This window comes from Cetorhinus maximus, chromosome 23 (genome assembly GCF_964194155.1).
Source record: "Cetorhinus maximus chromosome 23, sCetMax3.hap1.1, whole genome shotgun sequence".
Lineage (NCBI taxonomy): Eukaryota > Metazoa > Chordata > Chondrichthyes > Lamniformes > Cetorhinidae > Cetorhinus > Cetorhinus maximus.
In genome coordinates this window covers 30,818,899-30,838,979 of record NC_135901.1, presented here as the reverse complement: position 1 = coordinate 30,838,979, position 20,081 = coordinate 30,818,899, and the positions used below count along the sequence as shown (strand labels likewise).

Below are 20,081 nucleotides of genomic sequence, written 5' to 3'. Positions count from 1 at the left end.
GGATAGAAATTCAGATGAGACAATTCTAGTTTCTACGGAACATTCTTTCCTCTCCCGTTCCCCAAAGGCTGGAAATCTTCTCCCCACACACTCTCCCTCCATCCTCACTCTGGTGTTGCTGATACACACCTTCCTGATTCTCCTGAAGGAGCGATTCATACTGATCGACAGATCCATGCTCACTGCTTCAAGTCCTGGACACACAAAATCTTCATGCAGGTTGCACGTGTATATATACATACATAGATGTACATATATATTGTTATGAAATCCATTCTTTCTGTGTCTGTGTAAGATAAATTAGCAGAGTATGGAGGTTGTAACATTTAAGGTATGGGATGTTCCACCGCCTCTTACATTTGTTCCTGCCTATTAACAAGGGTGGCACCCTCATAGAGTGTTGTGATAGGTCACCACATCAGTTCAAGGGTCAGTGAACAGCACTTCTTGGGGAGCCAGTTTTTGGTCAGTCAGTCAGTTTTAAGCAGAAAAGAAGCGTCCCAGGGATGGGGGGAGAGACAAATCCCAAAAGAAAGCCCCAGGCAAGGTACAAGGACAGGGAACAGAAAGAGGCCCAAGTTAAGTAAAAAGAAAGCAGCAGGGAAACAGGCTCCAAGTTAGAGAAAGGGCTGCAGGGAGCAGACTTGAAGTAAAAAGGGCCGTTAAGGGAAAGGTACCCTTCTGGAGCAGTGGTGCTCTGTGTGGTGCAGCCAAAGAGCTGAAATTGTGCATGTAAACTAGAGTTTGAGTTTATTCGGGAATCCAGGGGAACAATATCTCGGAAGACAAGATTAAAACCCTGCAAGATGAGCTGTTGTTGAAGTCATCTGAGTTGGAGCAACTTTTGGAGAGAATTCCAAGGCAAGATCTTTGAAGTTGAAGATTGAAAACCCTCAGATGGAGACAGAGTTTCAGTGAGATTGGTTGACTCACAATGTGACTAATATCTGGGTGAGTTGTTGAGAAATCCATGGAATTGATTTTGGTCATATTCATCATTTATTCTGTCATGTGGCGTATTCGACCAGAGTTTGCCTGTTAACTCACATGTACCTCATACTTACCCTGATTGTCAGAGTCCAAGATAGATATTGCGAAGTGTTTTATCTTTCTGAACTTGTGTAATAAAGTCTATTTTTGTTTGTTCAAAACCTGTGGAATCTTGTGCCTTTATTCTATTAGCAGGTGTCTTAAATCTCAAACTTGATCTACATTAAACAAAACGCTATTGGTCCCTAAGCAGATCTGCCCCACAATTCAGGTTCTGGCCGAGGATCGTAACAATATATTTACATTTGACTGGACTAAAAATTGTGTGATATACGCGACTGTATTTGCTAATTAGAGATACAGTGGGAGGGGGATGTAGTGGTCATAATCTGGAACTCTGCCTACGGTGGTGGTGGAAGCAGAGACAAATGATTTCAACATGAAATTGGATGGGCACTTGAAGAAAATAAACTTACAGGGGCTCAGGGATATAGAGGGGAATGCGGCTGATTAAATTGTTCTTCAGGGAGTCGGCATGGACTGAAGTTGCCGAATGGACGCCTTCTGTGCCATAATGACTATGACATATATGCACAGTACGATGTTAAAAACTAGAAATAAGAATCAATGTACTTTATTGCAGAACCATAAATAATACAAGTAATATGTACCATAGAGCAATACTAGACATATCTCTGTCCTATATTAATTTACTATCCCCTTAAATGTCAGCCATCTCCTGCGGAAACCACCCCGTTAATTGTGAACATTAGGAAAGAGACCATCCTTTTCTCCAGGCAAATAAATGTGTCAAGCTGAGGGAGCAAAGGATGTCAATGTCTTTAAGAGAGAGAGAGAGAGAGAGACCTGGGCCAACCTTTCCAGAGTCTGCACCCTCCCTGGATTCACTTCCTTTCCCTTCAGTTCCTGCAAGTCAACAATTTCCCCCCAGAATGAGAAAAGAAATGGAAAGGGGGAGAAAAGAAAGTGTTTTACTCACAGATGTTGGACACAGGAGGAAGGTTTAGTCTGTGTGAAGCTCAATCTTCATTCAGAGAGAGCAGCAGCAACAGCTTTGCTGGGCAATGATGAGCAGGTAAACAAGGTCATTGTCCAACTTCCGCATTCAGACAATGGGAGAAGCTCCATGTGACCATTGGCAAAAGGCGCGCGCTCTGATTGGCTGAAGAAATTGTGCCCTTCCGGTCCTCCGGCAGTCCCAATGGTCAATTCCCCGCATATAGCCAATCAGTGATCGGAACCCGAGCCCACGTGTGCGTGGGTGAGACTTTGACCGCCAGCCGCGCTGAGCTGTTGTCCAATCCGCAGTATTTTCCTTCTGTAACCAGTGGTATTGCTCCCAATGGGACACTGAGTGCCGGGAACGCCCCTCTCAGTCACTGTGACGTCAAAACGGAACCCGGCCTGAATTAGCCAATCCGCTCCGCCGAAACGTCATCGGGTTCAAGGCTGTCGGCCGGGCACGCGGACACGGGAGCCTCGCCCCCGCCCATTGTTCATGGGGGGGTATTGACCAATGGGAAGAGTTGGAGGACCGGAAGGACTCTGGTCCTCCAGCCAATCAGAGCGCGGGCTTTGTGTGAACGCACGTTGAGCTTCACACAGACTGAAACTTCCTCCTGTGTCCAACATCTGTGAGTAAAACACTTTCTTTTCTCCCCCTTTCCATTTCTTTTCTCATTCTGGGGGGAAATTGTTGACTTGCAGGAACTGAAGGGAAAGGAAGTGAATCCAGGGAGGGTGCAGACTCTGGAAAGGTTGGCCCAGGTCTCTCTCTCTCTCTCTCTCTTAAAGACATTGACATCCTTTGCTCCCTCATCTTGACACATTTATTTGTCTGGCTAAAAGGATGGTCTCTTTCCTCATGTTCACAATGAAAAGCGTGATTTCCCTCGGAGCTGGCTGACATTTAAGTGGACAGAGATATGTCTAATGTTATATGGTACATATTAGATATATTATTGATGGTTCTGTAATAAAATAATTTTATTATTATTTCTCGTCGGGTAATATTACTGTTACTAGGTTATATATTTTCATTCATTACAGCACAGGAAGAGTCCGTTTGGCAACTGGGTCTATGCCGACTCTGTGGAGCAATCCAGTCAGTCCCATTCCCCCTCCATATCCCTGATCCCCCGCAAGTTTTTTTTCTTCATGTGTCCATCCAGTTTGATTTTGAAATCATTGATTGTCTCTGCTTCCACCATCCTCGTAGGCCGGGAGTTCAAGGTAATGACAACCTGCTTCTTCACATCGCCTCTGTGTCTTAACCAAGTGATACTGTCCCAATGATGATGCAGGAAGATTTTCAGATCTCTTGTGTCCAGGGCAACAAGTGAACTGCATTGTCCTGTCGATCAGCATGAATCAGCACCTTCCGGAGAATTGGGAGGGTGTATATCAGGTACAGGAGAGTAAGAATTGAAGGAGAGTGTGTGGGACGGAGATTTACAGCTTCTGGGGAATGAGAGAGGAAAGGGTGATCCATAGAAACTAGAATTGTCTGTTCTGAATTTCTGTGCTGTACTGACAGTGATGCCTTTTGTAATCTTCTTCTACAGTAGATAAGAGGGGAGTATTTTCAGAGAGAAGTCTCACACAAAACATCATATCAAGATCTGACAGAGTCACTCACTTCATGGGAACTGAACATCATCAGCTTTTGAATCTAGGAGGAGAAATGTTTGTCTGTTCTGTCGGCTTTGAAAGGCTTTAAACACCAGTGTGACTGGAAAAGCACCGAGTCTCACACACACCCGAGTGAGAGTGTTCCAGTGCATTGACTGTGGAAGGAGCTTTAACCAGTCACACAGTCTGAAAAAACATGACCATTCACAGCGGGAAGAGACTGTACACGTGTTCTGTGTGTGAACAACGCTACAACTGATTGCAAACCTGGAAAGACACAAGAACAGGCGCACCATGGAGAAACCATGGAAATGTAGGGACTGTGGGAAGGGATTCAAGTACCCATCCAAGCTGGAAACTCATCAACGCAGTCACACCGGGGAGAGGCCATTCATCTGCTCTGAGTGTGGGAAGGGACTCAGTGATTCTTCTGCCCTGCGGAGGCACCGGCGAGTTCACTCTGGGGAGAGGCCTTTCACCTGCTCTACATGTGGGAAGGGATTCACTCAGTTATCCAATCTGCAGACACACCAGCAACTTCACAACCAAGAGAGGCCGTTCACCTGCTCTGAGTGTGAGAAGGGATTCAGTAATTTATCGAGCCTGCTGACACACCAGCGAGTTCACACTGGGGAGAGGCCGTTCACCTGCTCCGAGTGTGGGATGGGATTCAAGCAGTTATCCCACCTGCTGCAACACCATGTCACTCACACGAATGAGAGACCGTTTAAATGCTCAGACTGTGGAAGTGGCTTCAAAAGCTCTCGGGAACTGATGTTCCACCAGCGCATTCACACTGAGGAGAGACCGTTCAGCTGCTCTGAGTGTGGGAAGGGATTCAGTGATTCATCCAGCCTGCTGAGACACCAGCGAGTTCACACCGGGGAGAGGCCATTCACCTGCTCCGTGTGTGGGATGGGATTCAGTGATTCATCCACCCTACTGAGACACCAGCCAGTTCACACTGGGGAGAGGCCATACATCTGCTCTGAATGTGGGAAGGGATTCAATCAGTTATCCACTCTGCTGACACACCAGCGCATTCACACTGGGGAGAGGCCGTTCACTTGTTCCGTGTGTGGGAAAGGATTCACTCAGTCACAACACCTGCTGAGACACCAGCGAGTTCACACTGGAGAGAGGCCATGCACCTGCTCTGTGTGTGGAAAAGGATTCACTCAGTTATCCAACCTGCGGAGACACCAGCGAGTTCACAAATGATTCCAGGGGTTGGATTCTGCTGTTTTTGCTGCTGTTAATCACATCCAGGACTGAACCATGTTCATTCTGACACTTGGTGAAGTGGGAGGGTCAGAGGGTTTCTTTCTGCTGGACTGGCCGGTCTCACGACTTTGATTCCAGTGGCTGATGCTCTTTGAGCCTGGGAGTGCATATTTCCACTGAAATGATCCACAAAAGCTGATACGGGACATTTATTTTATCCTGGATAGTAAATAGTGTTTTTCCTACCACTACAGGTAGATCTAAAATAAATACATTTGTCTCTGTTCCATTGAGTCTACAGCACAGGGCCAGGCCAGGCGGCTCAATTGGTCTCTGTCAGTATTTATGCTTCACATGAGCCTCCACCCACCCCTCTTCATCTCCCCCCATCAGCATATCCTTCTATTTCTTTCTCCCTCATGAATGTGTCTTGCTTCCCCTTAAATGTATTCATGCCATTCACGTCAACCACTCGCTGTGGTAGTGAGTTCCACATTCTCACCACTCGCTGGGTAAAGAGGTTTCTCATGAAATCCCTATTGGATTATTGAACCCCTTCATCATCTTTAAGACTTCCATCAGGTCACCCTTCAGTCTTCTCTTTTTTAGAGAAAAGCAGCCCCAGCCTTTCCTGAGGGTTAAATGCTATCAGTTCTGGGATTATTCTTGTGAATATTTGTTGCCCCTTCTCCAGGGCCTCTATTTCCTTTTTCTAAATGGAGATCATAGATGTTGACAGTACTCCCAGTGTAGTCTAACCATGGTTCAAAACAAGTTGAACATAACCTCCCTGCTTTTCAATTCTATCCCTTTAGAATGGAACCCTATATCTGGGCCCCACATTTGAGGAAAGATATGAAGTTCTTAGAAAGGGTGCAGAGGAGATTTACGAGAATGGCACCAGGGATGAGGGACTTCAGTTAGTTGGAGAGGCTGGAGCAGCTGAAATTGTTCTCTTTCGATCACAAAGTCATGAGGGCAGAGAAGTAGGCCATTCAGCCCATCGAGTGAATGCCGACTCTGTAGAGGAAAGCAGTCAGCCCAATTGCCCCATTCTATTACAGTATCCGTGAGAGTTTATTCCTCTCAGGTGCCCATCCAATTTCCCTTTGAAATCAGTCATCTTCTCCAATTCCACCATCCTCAATCCTCACAGACAGTGAGTTCCAGCTCATTACCACTCAGTGTGTAGAAATGTGCTTCCTCACCTCCTCCCTGCATCTCCTGCCGAGAAACATCATTCTGTGTCCCCTCGTCTTGAGCCATCAGCTAACGGGAACAGCTTTTCTTTCTCCACCTTATCTAAACCTGTCATCATCTTGTACACCTCCATCAAATCTCCCCTCAAACTCCTTTGCTCCAAGGAGAATAACCCCAGTTTGTCATTTAAAATAAAGAACAAACAAACAGAATATGTTAATAACTGAAATACAATGGGAATGTTTAATTTCTGTTTCAAGATATTCTAAAAATATTGTACTGGACGGTAAAGGAATCAGAATAACTCATCTTGGGTTTAGTTCAGTGGAATATATCAACTTGGTATCCACCTACATTCCAGTGAAAGTCAGGAAATTGTAGGTGAAATGAATAAGCTGATCACTTTCTCTTGCCTATATTTGTATCCTTTCCCAATGAACTTATTTTTTAACGTTGAGCACATTTGAGAGCCTGGCCACTGCCTGAAATATCAGGACCATGTTGGGAGAGATAAGTGATGATCTCGAGACAGACACCCACTTTGATCTTTTGATAAGATGGCCTGAAAGGCAAGGATGTGTAGCGTGCTATTGGGAGACTGGTGTGAGTGTGCAGATGTGAATCATTACATGTTAACCAAATAATACTGGGAAATTCCTGGTGAAATGTACTGAGGGATGGATCCCAAACATACACAGCTACTTGACAAACAACATGACATCAAATGGTTAATGTGGCCAGAGGAATGAGAGAACATTTTGACATCATCAAGGCACTGACACACACTCCAAAGAGAAATTGACTTTAAAACAGTCAGGAAAGAATTAAACACACTGGCCATGGTCACAAAGTGAGTAAAATTGAAGTAAAAGTGATAATAAATTTGGAATGGGGCAATTAAGTGCTTGGGAGAAATAATACTGAGTAAGAACTGTCCACAAGTTGGACAGGGGTAAGGAGAGAGCTGGAGAATCTTTTACATCCATGCTTGATCTGTTGCTTGAAACATATGTCCTTATGTACTAGTAACCTAGAACTCACGGCGATCCTTCAGGAGAAGAAAAGATCAAGTAGATGTTGCCCCAGGTGGGGCCAGAACAGAACTGGAAAATAACGGAGTGAAATTGAGTGAGGGGTCGGAGAGAGAGTTCTTCTCCCCATCAAGGTGTGGACTGTAAGAATCCTGGGGGACCCCCTACTTCGGGTTTTCTTGCTAATTAGTGAACACTAAATTAAAAACTATGACAGGATGTGCAATTATTTTTAATTTGATTGTTACACTTCTCCTGTTTTTATTCCTGTTATTACTCTGTGGGTGAGGATGATTGACAGGTAACAGGATGGGAAATTGTGGTTTGGGTCCTCATTAACCAAATGTTTTATTGATCCGAAAGGTGTAGAAGGGGCCAAACTTCAGCAGAAATCTGGCAGAGCTGAGAACAGACGACTTGCTATGTGGGAACAGGGAGATGAACAGCTCCCAGAGGACAGAGAAGACAAGAGTGCCTTGAATCCTAGACGACGCCTGGGTGTCAAGGCCACCATGTTTTCACTGCTTGGCATGGGAATGCTGACTCCCTGTACCGGGGACGGAGCGTGGGAAGCCAATTGTTTGAGAGTTGACGTGGCTTGGGCGGGTACAGATGGTTCAATGACAGGTTTTGTAATTGGTCCGTTCAAATGTTAGCTCGGCAATGATTGGGTTCAATCAGTCTCCATAGACTTTGTGATGTAAAAAAGTATCAGAAGGGATTCCCCGAGCACAGAGATTTGTAGAGGTTTTACATATTGCATTGACTGGTGCCATGGCATCTGGGGCAGAGCAGGGAGCATTTACGTGGAGATGGTGCTTCCACCCAGAGTGTAATGGTAATGCTGCTGCACTTTGATACTACTGCTCAGACATGACCATGTGTCAGGTCTTATTTATACTGAATAAAATCTAACCACTGCCACTGTGAATCATTTCGGAGTTTGGAAAAGGGGATAAAGGGTTAATACATACAAATTAGGAGCAGGAGTAGGCCATTCTGCCCCTCGGGCCTGCTCCACCATTCAATAAGATCATGGCTGATCTGCTTGTGGCCTCAATCCACTTTCCTTCCCAACCTCGAAACCCTTTGACTCCCTTGTCAATCAAGAATCTAACAAACTCAGCCTTAAAACTATTCAGTGACCCGGCCTCCACCGCTCCCTGGGGAAGGGAGTTCCACAGACCTCCAACCCCCGAGAGAACAAATTTCTCCTCATCTCCGTCTTAAATGGGAGACATATTTTTAAACTGTGTCCTCTATGTCTCTTCTCTCCAACAAGGGGAAACATACTTTCAGTATCCACCCTGTCAAGTCCCGTCAGGATCTTATAAGTAGCAATAAGATCATCTCTCATTCTTCTGAACTTCAGTGGATACTGGCCTAACCTGTCCAACCTTTCCTCAGAGGATAACCCTCTCATTCCAGGAATCAGGCGAGTGAACCTTCTCTGAACTGCTTTGAGTGCAATTATGTCATTTCTTAAATAAGGAGACCGAAATTGTACACAGTACTTGAAATGTGGTCTCACCGAGGCCCTGTACAACTGCAGGAAAACATCCCTACTTTTATATTGCATTCCCCTCGCAATAAACACCAGCATGTCATTTGCCTTTATAATCACTTGCTATACCTGCATATTTTTTGTGGTTCATGTACCAGGTCACCCAGATCCCTCCATACCTCAGAGTTCTATAATCTCTCTCTCTTTAAATAATATGGGCTTTTTTTATTCTTCCTGCCAAAGTGGACAAGTTCACATTTTCCCACATTATATTCCATCTGCCATTTTTTTGCCCACTCACTTAACCTATCCATATCCCTTTTCAGGCTCCTTAAGTCCTCTTCACAAATTATTTTCCTTTGTACCTGTGTGTCATCAGCAAATTTAGATGCCATACGTTCGATTCCATCATCCAAGTCATTGATATAGATTGTAAATGGTTGAGGGCTCAGTGCTGATCTCCTGTGGCACTCCATTTGTCACATCTTACCAAAGCGAAAATGTCCCTTTTATGCCTATTCACTGTTTCCTGTTTGCTAACCAGTCCTCTACCCATGTTAATATGTTACCCCCTCCACCACTAGTTCTTATTTTGTGTAGTAACCTTTGCTGTGGCATCTTGTGAAATACCTTCTGGAAATGTAAATAAATCACATCTACAAGTTCCCCTTTATCCATATTTCTTGTTCTTCCTCAAAGAACTTAGATAAATTAGTAAATCACGATGGACTCCCTGAGCCCCATTTTCCAACATTGTGTGTCAAAAGAGAAATAAAATCTCATCTCCCCCTCTGGCCCCTTTGTCAATTACCTTAGAGGGTCTCACTTTCTGTTAAAGAGCCTGCCAACCCCTCTCACCCACTTTCCCTGAAATGCATAAATTTAATCAGGAGAAGATCAAAACAACCAAATATTTTTATTGACAAAAGTTTATCAATGAAACGGAAAATGGTTAAGAAAACAGAAATAGCTTGGTGATCAAAGACAACCAGAGTAAAAGGATGTGCAAAATGTTCTGGACCCAAATTGTTTCTCTTTGGCTCCTCTGTACCCTGTTCCCATGACTCCCCGCTTTGGACACCGAACCTGTGGGGTCACATCACCATCAGCCCCGGTCACCCCCTTTCCTGCTCCGATTGGTTGGAGGACCATTTCCCAGTCAGTCCTCCAGCACCTTCCTGTCTCTCTAGCAGTGCGACACCCATGGCAGTTTCACAACTGGGGTGCAGGCCCCGTTATTCTCAGCTAAATTCAGCCCTCAGCTCTGTCATTGACATGAGCAATAGAGAGACAGAAATGTGCTGGAGGCTCAAATGGGAAATTGAAACTTGTGGCTCTAAACCAAATGTTAGGATCTCTGTAAAGACTGGCAACTTCTAAAAAGAAATTCAAATTCCCAGTGAACAAATTAAGGGATCACATGACAAGACTTAAAGTTTTATGACTTTTACTGCAGCAAACAAACCAGAAGCAACAATGACTAAACACTATGTTTGTAGGCAAAGTATACCTTAAACTATAAAACTAAATTCTGCTCTTTAACTTGTGACACAATTAAAAATCCTACTCCACAGTTATATTTTACTCTGTTCCTGAAGTAGACACTCAATACTCCCAGAACCAGTCCAAAGTGATCCTCCACTCCCGAGGGTTTACTTCCATTCTTTTCTTTGCCCAGTCTGGCAATTTTTAATCCCAGAACTGTCTTTCACCATGAAGGTTCTCCTGTGGATTCTCCCTCTAACTCAAGCAAGGTGAATCTTCCAGCCTTGTTTTCAATCCTCACATATTTGGTCTTTTCAACCTGAGAGTGAAGTCCCACCAACATTGCTGCATGGTGAACCATGCAGACTTGTCACTTCTATCTGTTCCCTCTCTCTATCAATCCTGGCAGACTGATATATTTGAAATTCAGGGATATCTTTGAGGACCTTCCAATCCAACCATACAATGGCAGGGCACAAGGTACAAGGAGGCAGAGAGTGGGGATAAGGGGGTCCTTCTCAGGATGGTGGCCAGTGACTAGTGGAGTTCCGCAGGGGTCAGTGTTGGGACCACAACTTTTCACTTTATACATTAATGATCTAGAAGAAGGAACTGAGGGCATTCTGGCTAAGTTTGCAGATGATAAAAAGATAGGTGGAGGGACAGGTAGTATTGAGGAGACGGGGAGGCTGCAGAAGGATTTGGACAGGTTAGGAGAATGGGCAAAGAAGTGGCAGATGAAATACAACGTGGGGAAGTGTGAGGTCATGCACTTTGGTAGGAAGAATAGAGGCATAGACTATTTTCTAAATGGGGAGAGAATTCAGAAATCTGGAGTGCAAAGGGACTTGGGTGTCGTGGTCCAGGATTCTCTTAAGGTTAACTTGCAGGTTGAGTCGGTAGTTAGGAAGGCAAATGCAATGTTGGCATTTATTTCCAGAGGACTAGAATATAAAAGCAGGGATGTGCTGCTGAGGCTTTATAAGGCTCTGGTCAGACCACATTTAGAATATTGTGAGCAATTTTGGGCCCCGTATCTCAGGTAGGATGTTCTGGCCCTGGAGAGGGTCCAGAGGAGGTTCACCAGAACGATCCCAGGAATGAAAGGCTTAACATATGAGGAACGCTTGAGGACTCTGTGTCTATCTATACTCGATGGAGTTTAGAAGGATGAGAGGGGATCTGATTGAAACTTACAGAATACTGAAAGGCCTGGATAGAGTGGACATGGGGAAGATGTTTCCATTAGTAGGAGAGACTAGGACCCGAGGGCACAGCCTCAGCGTAAAGGGAAGACCTTTTAGAACAGAGATAAGGAGAAACTTCTTTAGCCAGAGAGTGGTGAATCTATGGAATTCATTGCCACAGAAGGCTGTGGAGGCCAGGTCATTGGGTGTATTTAAGACCGAGATAGATAGGTTCTTGATTGGTAAGGGGATCAAAGTTTACGGGGAGAAGGCAGGAGAATGGAGTTGAGTAACTTATCAGCCATGACTGAATGGCGGAGCAGACTCGAAGGGCCGAATGGCCTAATTTCTGCTCCTATGTCTTATGGTCTTATGGTCTATGCACCCTTCCCCTCTCAAAGCCAAGTTCCATGGCAAAGGGAATCACATGGGCCTTGTATCCAGGTAGACATGTCAATTAACTATCCTTTAGACTCCTAACTTCATTCTATCTTGAAATTAAATAGACAATTAAAGTATAACCGTTTACAAAATCTGAAATTTTCAACATCTTCCTGGGATTTTGGACACTAACAGTCGATCCACTGTCAGCAGAGATAGTTTTGCCATTTTCTACAGGTGTGACCACCCTGCACCTTCTTTCCAGTAAAATAACCTGGGGCTCCCTTTAATCTTTAACAGTCAAGACACCGGGTTTGATATCAGCGGAGTTCAGAACAGCTCACATCACCCCCCTTCATTCCTCCATTTTACCCTAAAATGAAAAAACAGTCTCAAAACATAACAATCATATAAAACCTCATGTTTGTAACACATCAATTCAACATTTGTCAATAAATATATATTATTTATACTGGAGTTTTTATTATTAGATTTAGTAGTTGGAGGCAAAGGGTGGCGGCTTTTCAAGGGTAACTTTCCCTTCCTAACTTTCTATTGTCTATAGTGTCAGCCATGGCTCAGTGGGTAGCACTCTCACCTTTAAGTCAGAAGGTTATTGGTTCAAATCCCAGTTCAAGAAACCCAAGCACAAAAATCAAAGCCAATTTTCCTAGCGCCAGTACCGAGGGAGCTCTGCACTGTTGGAGGTGCTGTCTTACGGATGAGTTGTTAAACAAAGGGCCCAACTGCCCTCTCAGGAGAAGATAAAAAAATGACACAGCCACTATTTCTGCCCCTGCCTCCTTGCCAACTGTAGGGGTCAACATGCTTCAGTCCTGTCCTGGATGTGATTAACAGCAGCAACAACAGCAGAATCGAACCCCTGGAATCACTTGGGAACTCGCTGGTGTCTCAATAGGTTGGATATCTGAGTGAATCCCTTCCCACAAACAGAGCAGGTGAATGGCCTCTCCCCAGTGTGAACTCGCTGGTGTCGCAGGAGGGTGGATGAATTAATGAATCCCTTCCCACACTCAAAGCAGGTGAATGGCCTCTCCCCAGTGTGAACTTGCTGGTGTTTCAGCAGGTTGGATGACTGCGTGAATCCCCTCCCACACACAGAGCAGGTGAACGGCCTCTCCCCGCTGTGAATTCTTTGGTGATTCTGCTGGGTGGCTAAGTCACTGAACCCCTTCCCAAACTCAGAGCTGGTGAATGGCCTCTCCACAGCATGAACTCGCTGATGTGCCTGCAGAAGGGATGAACCACTGAATCCCTTCTCACACACAGGGCAGGTGAACGGCCTCTCCCCGGTGTGAACACTTGATGAGTTTCCAGCTCAGATGGGAACCGGAATCCTTTCTCACAGTTCCCACATTTCCATGGTTTCTCCATGGTACGCATGTCCTTGTCCCTCCTCAGGCTCAATGATCAGTTGAAGCCTCGTCCATACATAGGACACGTGTACGGACTCTCCCCGCTATCAATGGTGTGATGTTTTTTTCAGGCTGTGTAACTGGTAAAAGCTCTTTCCACAGTCAATGCACTGGAACACTCTCACTCGGGTGTGTCTGCCTTGGTATTTTTCCAGTCCCACTGATGTTTAAAATCTTTTGAAACAGACAGAACAGATAAAGATTCTTCCTTCTAAATTCAAAGGCCAATAATATTCAGGTCCCAATGAATCGAGTGACTCTGTAAGATCTTCATCTGATGTTTGGTTTGAGATTTCTGTCTGTAAATCTTCCCCTTCTAATACCCTGTAAAAGGAATTTACAAAAGTCAGCACTGTCAGTACAGGATAGAAATTCAGAACTATTCTAGTTTCTATGGAATAATCTTTCCTCTCTTGTTACCCAAAAGCTGTAAATCTCCATCCCACACACTCTCCCTCCATTCTCACTCTCCTGTATCTAATATACACCCTTTCAACTGCTGAAGATGCGAATCAATGCTGATCGACAGATCATGCTCACCATTTCCTGTCCTGGACACACAGACCTGAAAATCTTCATGCAGGCTGCTAGCCCTATATCTGTCTATATTACTGGAAAAAATTGTGTGCAATATACAGTCATGTTAGACTTGATTAGCGATATGGTGGTGGGGGAGTGAGGAAGAATTTTATTCAGGCAGTGAGTGGACACGACTTACAACAACACCAGAAACAAATTCAGAACATATAATTCTAGTTGCTATGACCCATGACTGGAAATATATAAAATGTATGTTAGGTTGCGACAGTTCAAAATACAGAAATAAGAATAAATGTATTTTATCAGAGAACCATAAATAATATATTTAATATGTACCAGAAAACAGCACTAGACATATCTCTGTACTATCTTAATTTACTGTCCCCTTAAATGTCAGCCATCTCCTGGGGAAACCACCCCTTTAACTGTGAACATTAGGAAAGAGACCATCATTTTAGCCAGACAAATAAATGTGTCAAGCTGAGGGAGCAAAGGATGTCAATGTCTTTAAGAATATCCAGGGAGGGTGCAGACTCTGGAAAGGTTGGCCCGGGTCTCTCTCTCTCTCTTAAAGACATTGACATCCTTTGCTCCCTCAGCTTGACACATTTATTTGTCTGACTGAAAGAATGGTCTCTTTCCTAATGTTCACAATTAAAGAGCTGATTTCCCCGGGAGATGGCTGACATTTAAGGGGACAATTTCAGGGTGATTAACTGTCCTGTATTTTAAGGGATTGCTCCTTATTTTACCTTTTGTCCCATATTTTTAGGACAGCCTGTGGGAAACTGATCGCTGGAGTGTCCAGGGTGAGTTTGAGTGCTTCGAGTGGGACTGCAAGGCAGTGAGTCGGCCAGCAGAGAGATGATGTTGTGACTGAACAAGATAAGTTGTAAGTTTTCATTGATTTTAAACCCCACCACCCCTCCCACTATTATTGTCTCAAGACCCTTCTCCCCACCCCCACTCCTTGAAACCAAAACCCCCCTAACCCACTTTCTTGGTCACCAGCTTCCCACCATCCCCCCGGCCCCACCACCCATGCTTCCAGCCCAACGGCTGAAGTGTCCCATATTTTATCTTGTAAGTATTTTGCCCCTCAGGACAATATAATAATGGAGGACATGGATATGTCTAATGTTGTGATTGGGGACTCTTTAGATATATTATTTATAGTTCTGTAATTAAGTCCATTTATTATCCTTCCCAGTCTTGTAATATAGGACTGTAGTTGCGTTATGTATTTGCAACCATAGTCAGTACGGCACAGAAGGAGCCCGTTTGACAACTCGAGTCCATGCGATTCTCTGTAGAGCAATCCAGTCAGTCCCATTCCCCCTCTATCTCCCCATTCCTCTGCAAGTTTATTTCCTTCAAGTGTCCATCCAATTTCATTTTAAAATTATTGACCATCTCTGCATCCACCATTCCTGTAGGCAGTGGGTAGGCACTTACTCCTGAAATAAAGTTCCTCCCCATAGCCCCACGTATCTCTAATCATGTGATAGAGTTCTGTGTATTACACACAATTTTAGTGCAGTAATGTTGGGTGTACATTACAGCAGAGTGAGAATAGAGGGGGAATGATGGCTTTTGTAAACGTTAGATGAGGAGGATTTCCAGACAGAAATCTCAAACCAACGTCAAGATCTGACAGTCACTCAACTCATCGGGACCTGAATATCATCGGCCTTTGAAGAGAAATATTTGCCTGTTCTGTCTGCTTCAAAAGATTTTAAACATCAGTGTGACTGGAAAAGCACCGAGACACACACCCGAGTGAGAGTGTTCCAGTGCACTGACTGGGGAAAGAGCTTTAACCAGTTACACAGCCTGAAAGAACATCACACCATTCACAGTGGAGAGAGACGTTATACATGTCCTGTGTGAGGACAAGGCTTCAACTGATCATTGGATCTGGAGAGACACAAGGGCACGCACACCATGGAGAAACCGTGGAAATGTGGGGACTGTGGGAAAGGATTCAGATCCCCATTTGAGCTGGAAGCTCATCGACACAGTCATACTGGGGAGAGGCCATTCACCTGCTCTGTGTGTGGGAAGGGATTCGCTCATTCATCCAACCTGCTGACTCACCAGCGAATTCACACTGGGGAGAGGCCATTTATCTGTTCTGAATGTGGGAAGGGATTTGTTGATTCATCCAACCTGCTGCAACACCAGCGAGTTCACACCGGGGAGAGACGGTTCACCTGCTCTGAGTGTGGGAAGGCATTTATTGATTCATCCACCCTGCTGACACACCAGCAAGTTCACACTGGGGAGACACCATCCACCTGTTCCGAGTGTGGGAAGGCATTCAGTAATTCATCCAACCTGCATAAACACCAGCGACTTCACATTGCCAGGAGGCTGTTCACCTGCTCTGAATGTGGGAAAGGATTCACTCAGTCACCCCACCTGTCGAGACACCAGCGAGTTCACAAGTGATTACAGGAGTTGGATTCTGCTGTTTTTCCTGCTGTTAATCACATCCAGGACTCAACCATAGATAAAAGCAAAAAACTGCAGATGCTGGAAATCCAAAACAAAAACAGAACCTGGAAAAACTCAGCAGGTCTGGCAGCATCTGCGGATAGGAGCACAGTTAACGTTTCGAGTCCGAATGACCCTTCAACAGAACAGGACTGAACCATGTTCATTCTGACAGTTGGTGAAGTGGGAGGGTCGGAGGGTTTCTTTCTGCTGGACTGGCCAGTGTCACGACTTTGCTTCCAGTGGCTGATGCTCTTTGAGCCCGGGAGTGCACATTTCCACTGAAATGATCCACAAAAGCTGATGAAGGACATTTATTTTATCCTGGATAGTAAATAGTGATTGTTCCTACCACTACAGGTAGATCTAAAATATATACAGAAAATGTTGGAAAAACTCAGCAGGTCTGGCAGCATCTTTGGAGAGAGAAACAGAGTTAACGTTTCGAGTCCAATATGACTCTTCCTCAGAACTTCAGAGAGGGAGAAATGTGATGGGTTTGATGCTGTTGAGAAAGGGGGGAGGGTCCGGTAGAACAAAAGGGAAAGTCAGGGATTGGTTAGAGGGCAGGCGAGATTAAATAACAAAAATTTCATGGAACAAAAGGCAAAGGGAGAGGTAATGGTTGTAGTAAAGAAACAAAGCATTGGTCCAGAGCAAGTGTTAATAGCAGAATAAAGGACAGCTCTGTCTGAAAGCAAAAACATGAAAACAAGATGCAGACTGGCACTTGGCCAAAACAAAATCAAAACAGAGGACAGAGTTGTTGGTCTGTAGTTGTTGAACTCAATGTTGAGCCCAGGAGGCTGTAAAGTGCCTCATCGGAGGATGAGGTGCTGTTCGTCCAGCTTGTGTTGGGCTTCTCGGGAACATTGCAGCAGGCCGAGGACAGAAATGTGAGCATGAGAGCAAGGTGGTGAATTATAATGGCAGAAACTGGAAGGTCATGGTCATGCTTGTGGACTGAGCAGAGGTGTTCCACAAGGAGGGCAGCAAACAGGGGACAGATGAGTTAAAGAGAAACCATTTGGGTCCAGAACATTGTGCACATCCTTTTACTCTGGTTGTCTTTGATCCTCAAGTCATTTTCTGTCTGTCTTTTAACCATGTTCTGTTTCATTACAAACTTTTATCAGTAAAAATATTTGATTTTTCTGGACTTTTCATGATTACATTTCTGCACTTTAGGGAAAGTGGGTGAGAGGGGCTGGCAGGCTCTTTAACAGAAAGTGAGTCAATAGTATCTTTCAAAAGAGCAGATACTTGAAGGGGAAGAATTTGCAGGGCTGTGGGGAAAGAGCAGAGCAGTTGGATGAATCAGAGAGTCCTTTCAAAGAGTTGGTAGGGGCACGATGGGCGAATGGACTCCTTCTGCAGCCTGTGAACCTGAGCTTCCTGCTTTTGTGCAGGTTAAAAGGTACATATTTCATTTCAGCCTCTTCCCTGCATGTGTATTTAAAGAGACGGGTCTCTGTTCAGCTCTGAGTGACCGATATAACAATGTCTCCACTCCTCTGTATATTTAAACATCGAACAAAGCCTTGCATGGCAGATTATAGTCAACAGCCTTCCTGTAGCTCTCTCTGGACACAGCAATGGCTCCATTGTTCTGCTCCATGGAACAATGTACGAAAATGGTTAAATCCAATAAAATTAACCCAGTAACAACAATGATCAATGGTCTAATGATAACAAGCCTCATTCGAGATGTGGTAATGCTGATTTAAGGATTAAAAATGGGTTTCGAGAACCATCTTGGGTTTGCGAGTTGGTCTCTAGCTGTGGACATACTGAGTGACTCCTGGAGCAGGATTGTGGGAAATCTCAAAACAAAAGCAGAAATACCTGGAAAAACTCAGCAGGTCTGGCAGCATCGGCAGAGAAGAACAAAGTTGACGTTTCGAGTCCTCATGACCCTTCAACAGAACTAAGTAAAACTGGGAGAGGGGTGAAATATAAGCTGGTTTAAGGTGGGGGGTGGGGGGAGAGAAGTGGGGAGGGGTGGTTGTAGGGACAAGCAAGCAGTGATAGGAGCAGATAATGAAAATATGTCACAGACAAAAGAACAAAGAGGTGTTGAAGGTGGTGATATTATCTAAAAGAATGTGTTAATTAAGAATGGATGGCAGGACAGGCAAGGTACAGATAGCTCTAATGGGGGTGGGGTGAAATAAGGCTAAAAGGGCATAAAAGGTATAGATTAAAAATAATGGAAATAGGTGGGAAAAGAAAAATCTGTATAAATTATTGGAAAAAACAAAAGGGAGGGGGAAGAAACGGAAAAGGGGGTGGGAATGGAAGAGGGAGTTCAAGATCTAAAGTTGTTGAACTCAATATTCAGTCCGGAAGGCTGTAAAGTGCCTAGTCAGAAGATGAGGTGCTGTTCCTCTAGTTTGCGTTGAGCTTCACTGGAACAATGCAGCAAGCCAAGGACAGACATGTGGGCAAGAGAGCAGGGTGGAGTGTTAAAATGGCAGGCGACAGGGAGGTCTGGGTCATTCTTGCAGACAGACCGAAGGTGTTCTGCAAAGCGGTCGCCCAGTCTGCGTTTGGTCTCTCCAATGTAGAGGAGACCGCATTGGGAGCAACGAATGCAGTAGACTAAGTTGGGGGAAATGCAAGTGAAATGCTGCTTCACTTGAAAGGAGTGTTTGGGCCCTTGGATGGTGAGGAGAGAGGAAGTGAAGGGGCAGGTGTTGCATATTTTGCGTATGCATGGGGAGGTGCCGTAGGTGGGGGTTGAGGAGTAGGGGGTGATGGAAGAGTGGACCAGGGTGTCACGGAGGGAACGATCTCTACGGAATGCCGCCAGGGGGGCTGAAGGGAAGATGTGTTTGGTGGTGGCATCATGCTGGAGTTGGCAGAAATGGCGGAGGATGATCCTTTGAATGCGGAGGCTGGTGGGGTGATAAGTGAGGACAAGGGGGACCCTATCATGTTTCTGGGAGGAAGGAGAAGGCATGAGGGCGGATGCGTGGGAGATGGGCCGGACACGGTTGAGGGCCCTATCAATGACCGTGGGTAGAAAACCTCGATTAAGGAAGAAGGAGGACATGTCAGAGGAACTGTTTTTGAAGTTAGCATCATCAGAACAGATGCGCCAGAGGCGAAGGAACTGAGAGAATGGGATGGAGTCCTTACAGGAAGCGGGGTGTGAGGAGCTGTAGTCGAGGTAGCTGTGGGAGTCGGTAGGCCTGTAATGAATATTGGTGGACAGTCTATCACAAGAAATTGAGACAGAGAGGTCAAGGAAGGGAAGTGTCAGAGATGGACCATGTGAAAATGATGGAGGGGTGGAGATTGGAAGCAAAATTAATAAATTTTTCCAGGTCCCGACGAGAGCGTGAAGCAGCACCGAAGTAATCATCGATGTACCGGAGAAAGAGTTGTGGGAGGGGGCCGGAGTAGGACTGGAACAAGGAATGTTCCACATACCCCATAAAGAGACAGGCATAGCTGGGGCCCATGCGGGTACCCATAGCCACACCTTTTATTTGAAGGAAGTGAGAGGAGTTAAAGGAGAAATTGTTCAGTGTGAGAACAAGTTCAGCCAGATGGAGGAGAGTAGTGGTGGATGGGGATTGTTCGGGCCTCTGTTGGTTCAGGAACCTGAGGAAGATTCACACTCCTACCTGGGGTTGTCGACCAATTGAGGTGGGGAAAGTCATTTGTGTATTTCAAAATTATGCCTTTTTCTTTAAATGATCATTGATATTGTTTGTTATTTCAGAGTCCTATCTTGCCTGATGGTTCAGTCTTTTCCAAATTAAAGCATTTGAGAGGGTCAGTTTGAAATTTAGGGGTTTAATTAGGAACCGAGTAATTAGGCGCCTGCATCCAATTTTAGTTCCATACCCCTTTAACACTGAGAGAGAGCCTTGAGAAGGTGCAAGAAAGATTCACAGGGATGATACCAGAACTGAGGGTGTTTAAGTTACAGGATAGATTGAACAGG

The 20,081-nt window shown here is 44.9% G+C and overlaps 2 protein-coding genes and 2 pseudogenes across 6 annotated transcripts in view; 2 read left to right on the top strand and 2 right to left on the bottom strand.

Annotated features, from left to right (window-relative positions):
• LOC144697120 (uncharacterized) overlaps nucleotides 1-2,377 on the bottom strand; it is a 432,856-nt gene extending 430,479 nt beyond the window's left edge. For 2 of the 3 annotated variants that reach the window (XM_078568952.1, XM_078568951.1), the window contains exon 1: nucleotides 1,991-2,377. The gene's annotated coding sequence lies outside the window, so the exon portion shown is untranslated. Of the gene's footprint in view, nucleotides 1-129; nucleotides 250-1,990 lie in introns of those variants that run through there. The other variant, XM_078568953.1, reaches the window with a different exon arrangement.
• The window catches only part of LOC144697155 (uncharacterized), a 266,512-nt pseudogene that overhangs the window by 39,144 nt on the left and 207,287 nt on the right, over nucleotides 1-20,081 (bottom strand). The gene's annotated exons all lie outside the window — the stretch shown is intronic.
• The window catches only part of LOC144697396 (uncharacterized), an 83,414-nt gene that overhangs the window by 32,239 nt on the left and 31,094 nt on the right, over nucleotides 1-20,081 (top strand). The window contains 1 exon segment of the mRNA XM_078569376.1: nucleotides 4,701-4,823. Within this exon segment, the coding sequence (XP_078425502.1) occupies nucleotides 4,701-4,823 (123 nt within the window).
• The window catches only part of LOC144697445 (uncharacterized), a 296,141-nt pseudogene continuing 278,624 nt past the window's right edge, over nucleotides 2,565-20,081 (top strand). The window contains exon 1 of the transcript XR_013580366.1: nucleotides 2,565-2,645. The product of XR_013580366.1 is annotated as an uncharacterized LOC144697445 (transcript). The remainder of the gene's footprint in view (nucleotides 2,646-20,081) is intronic.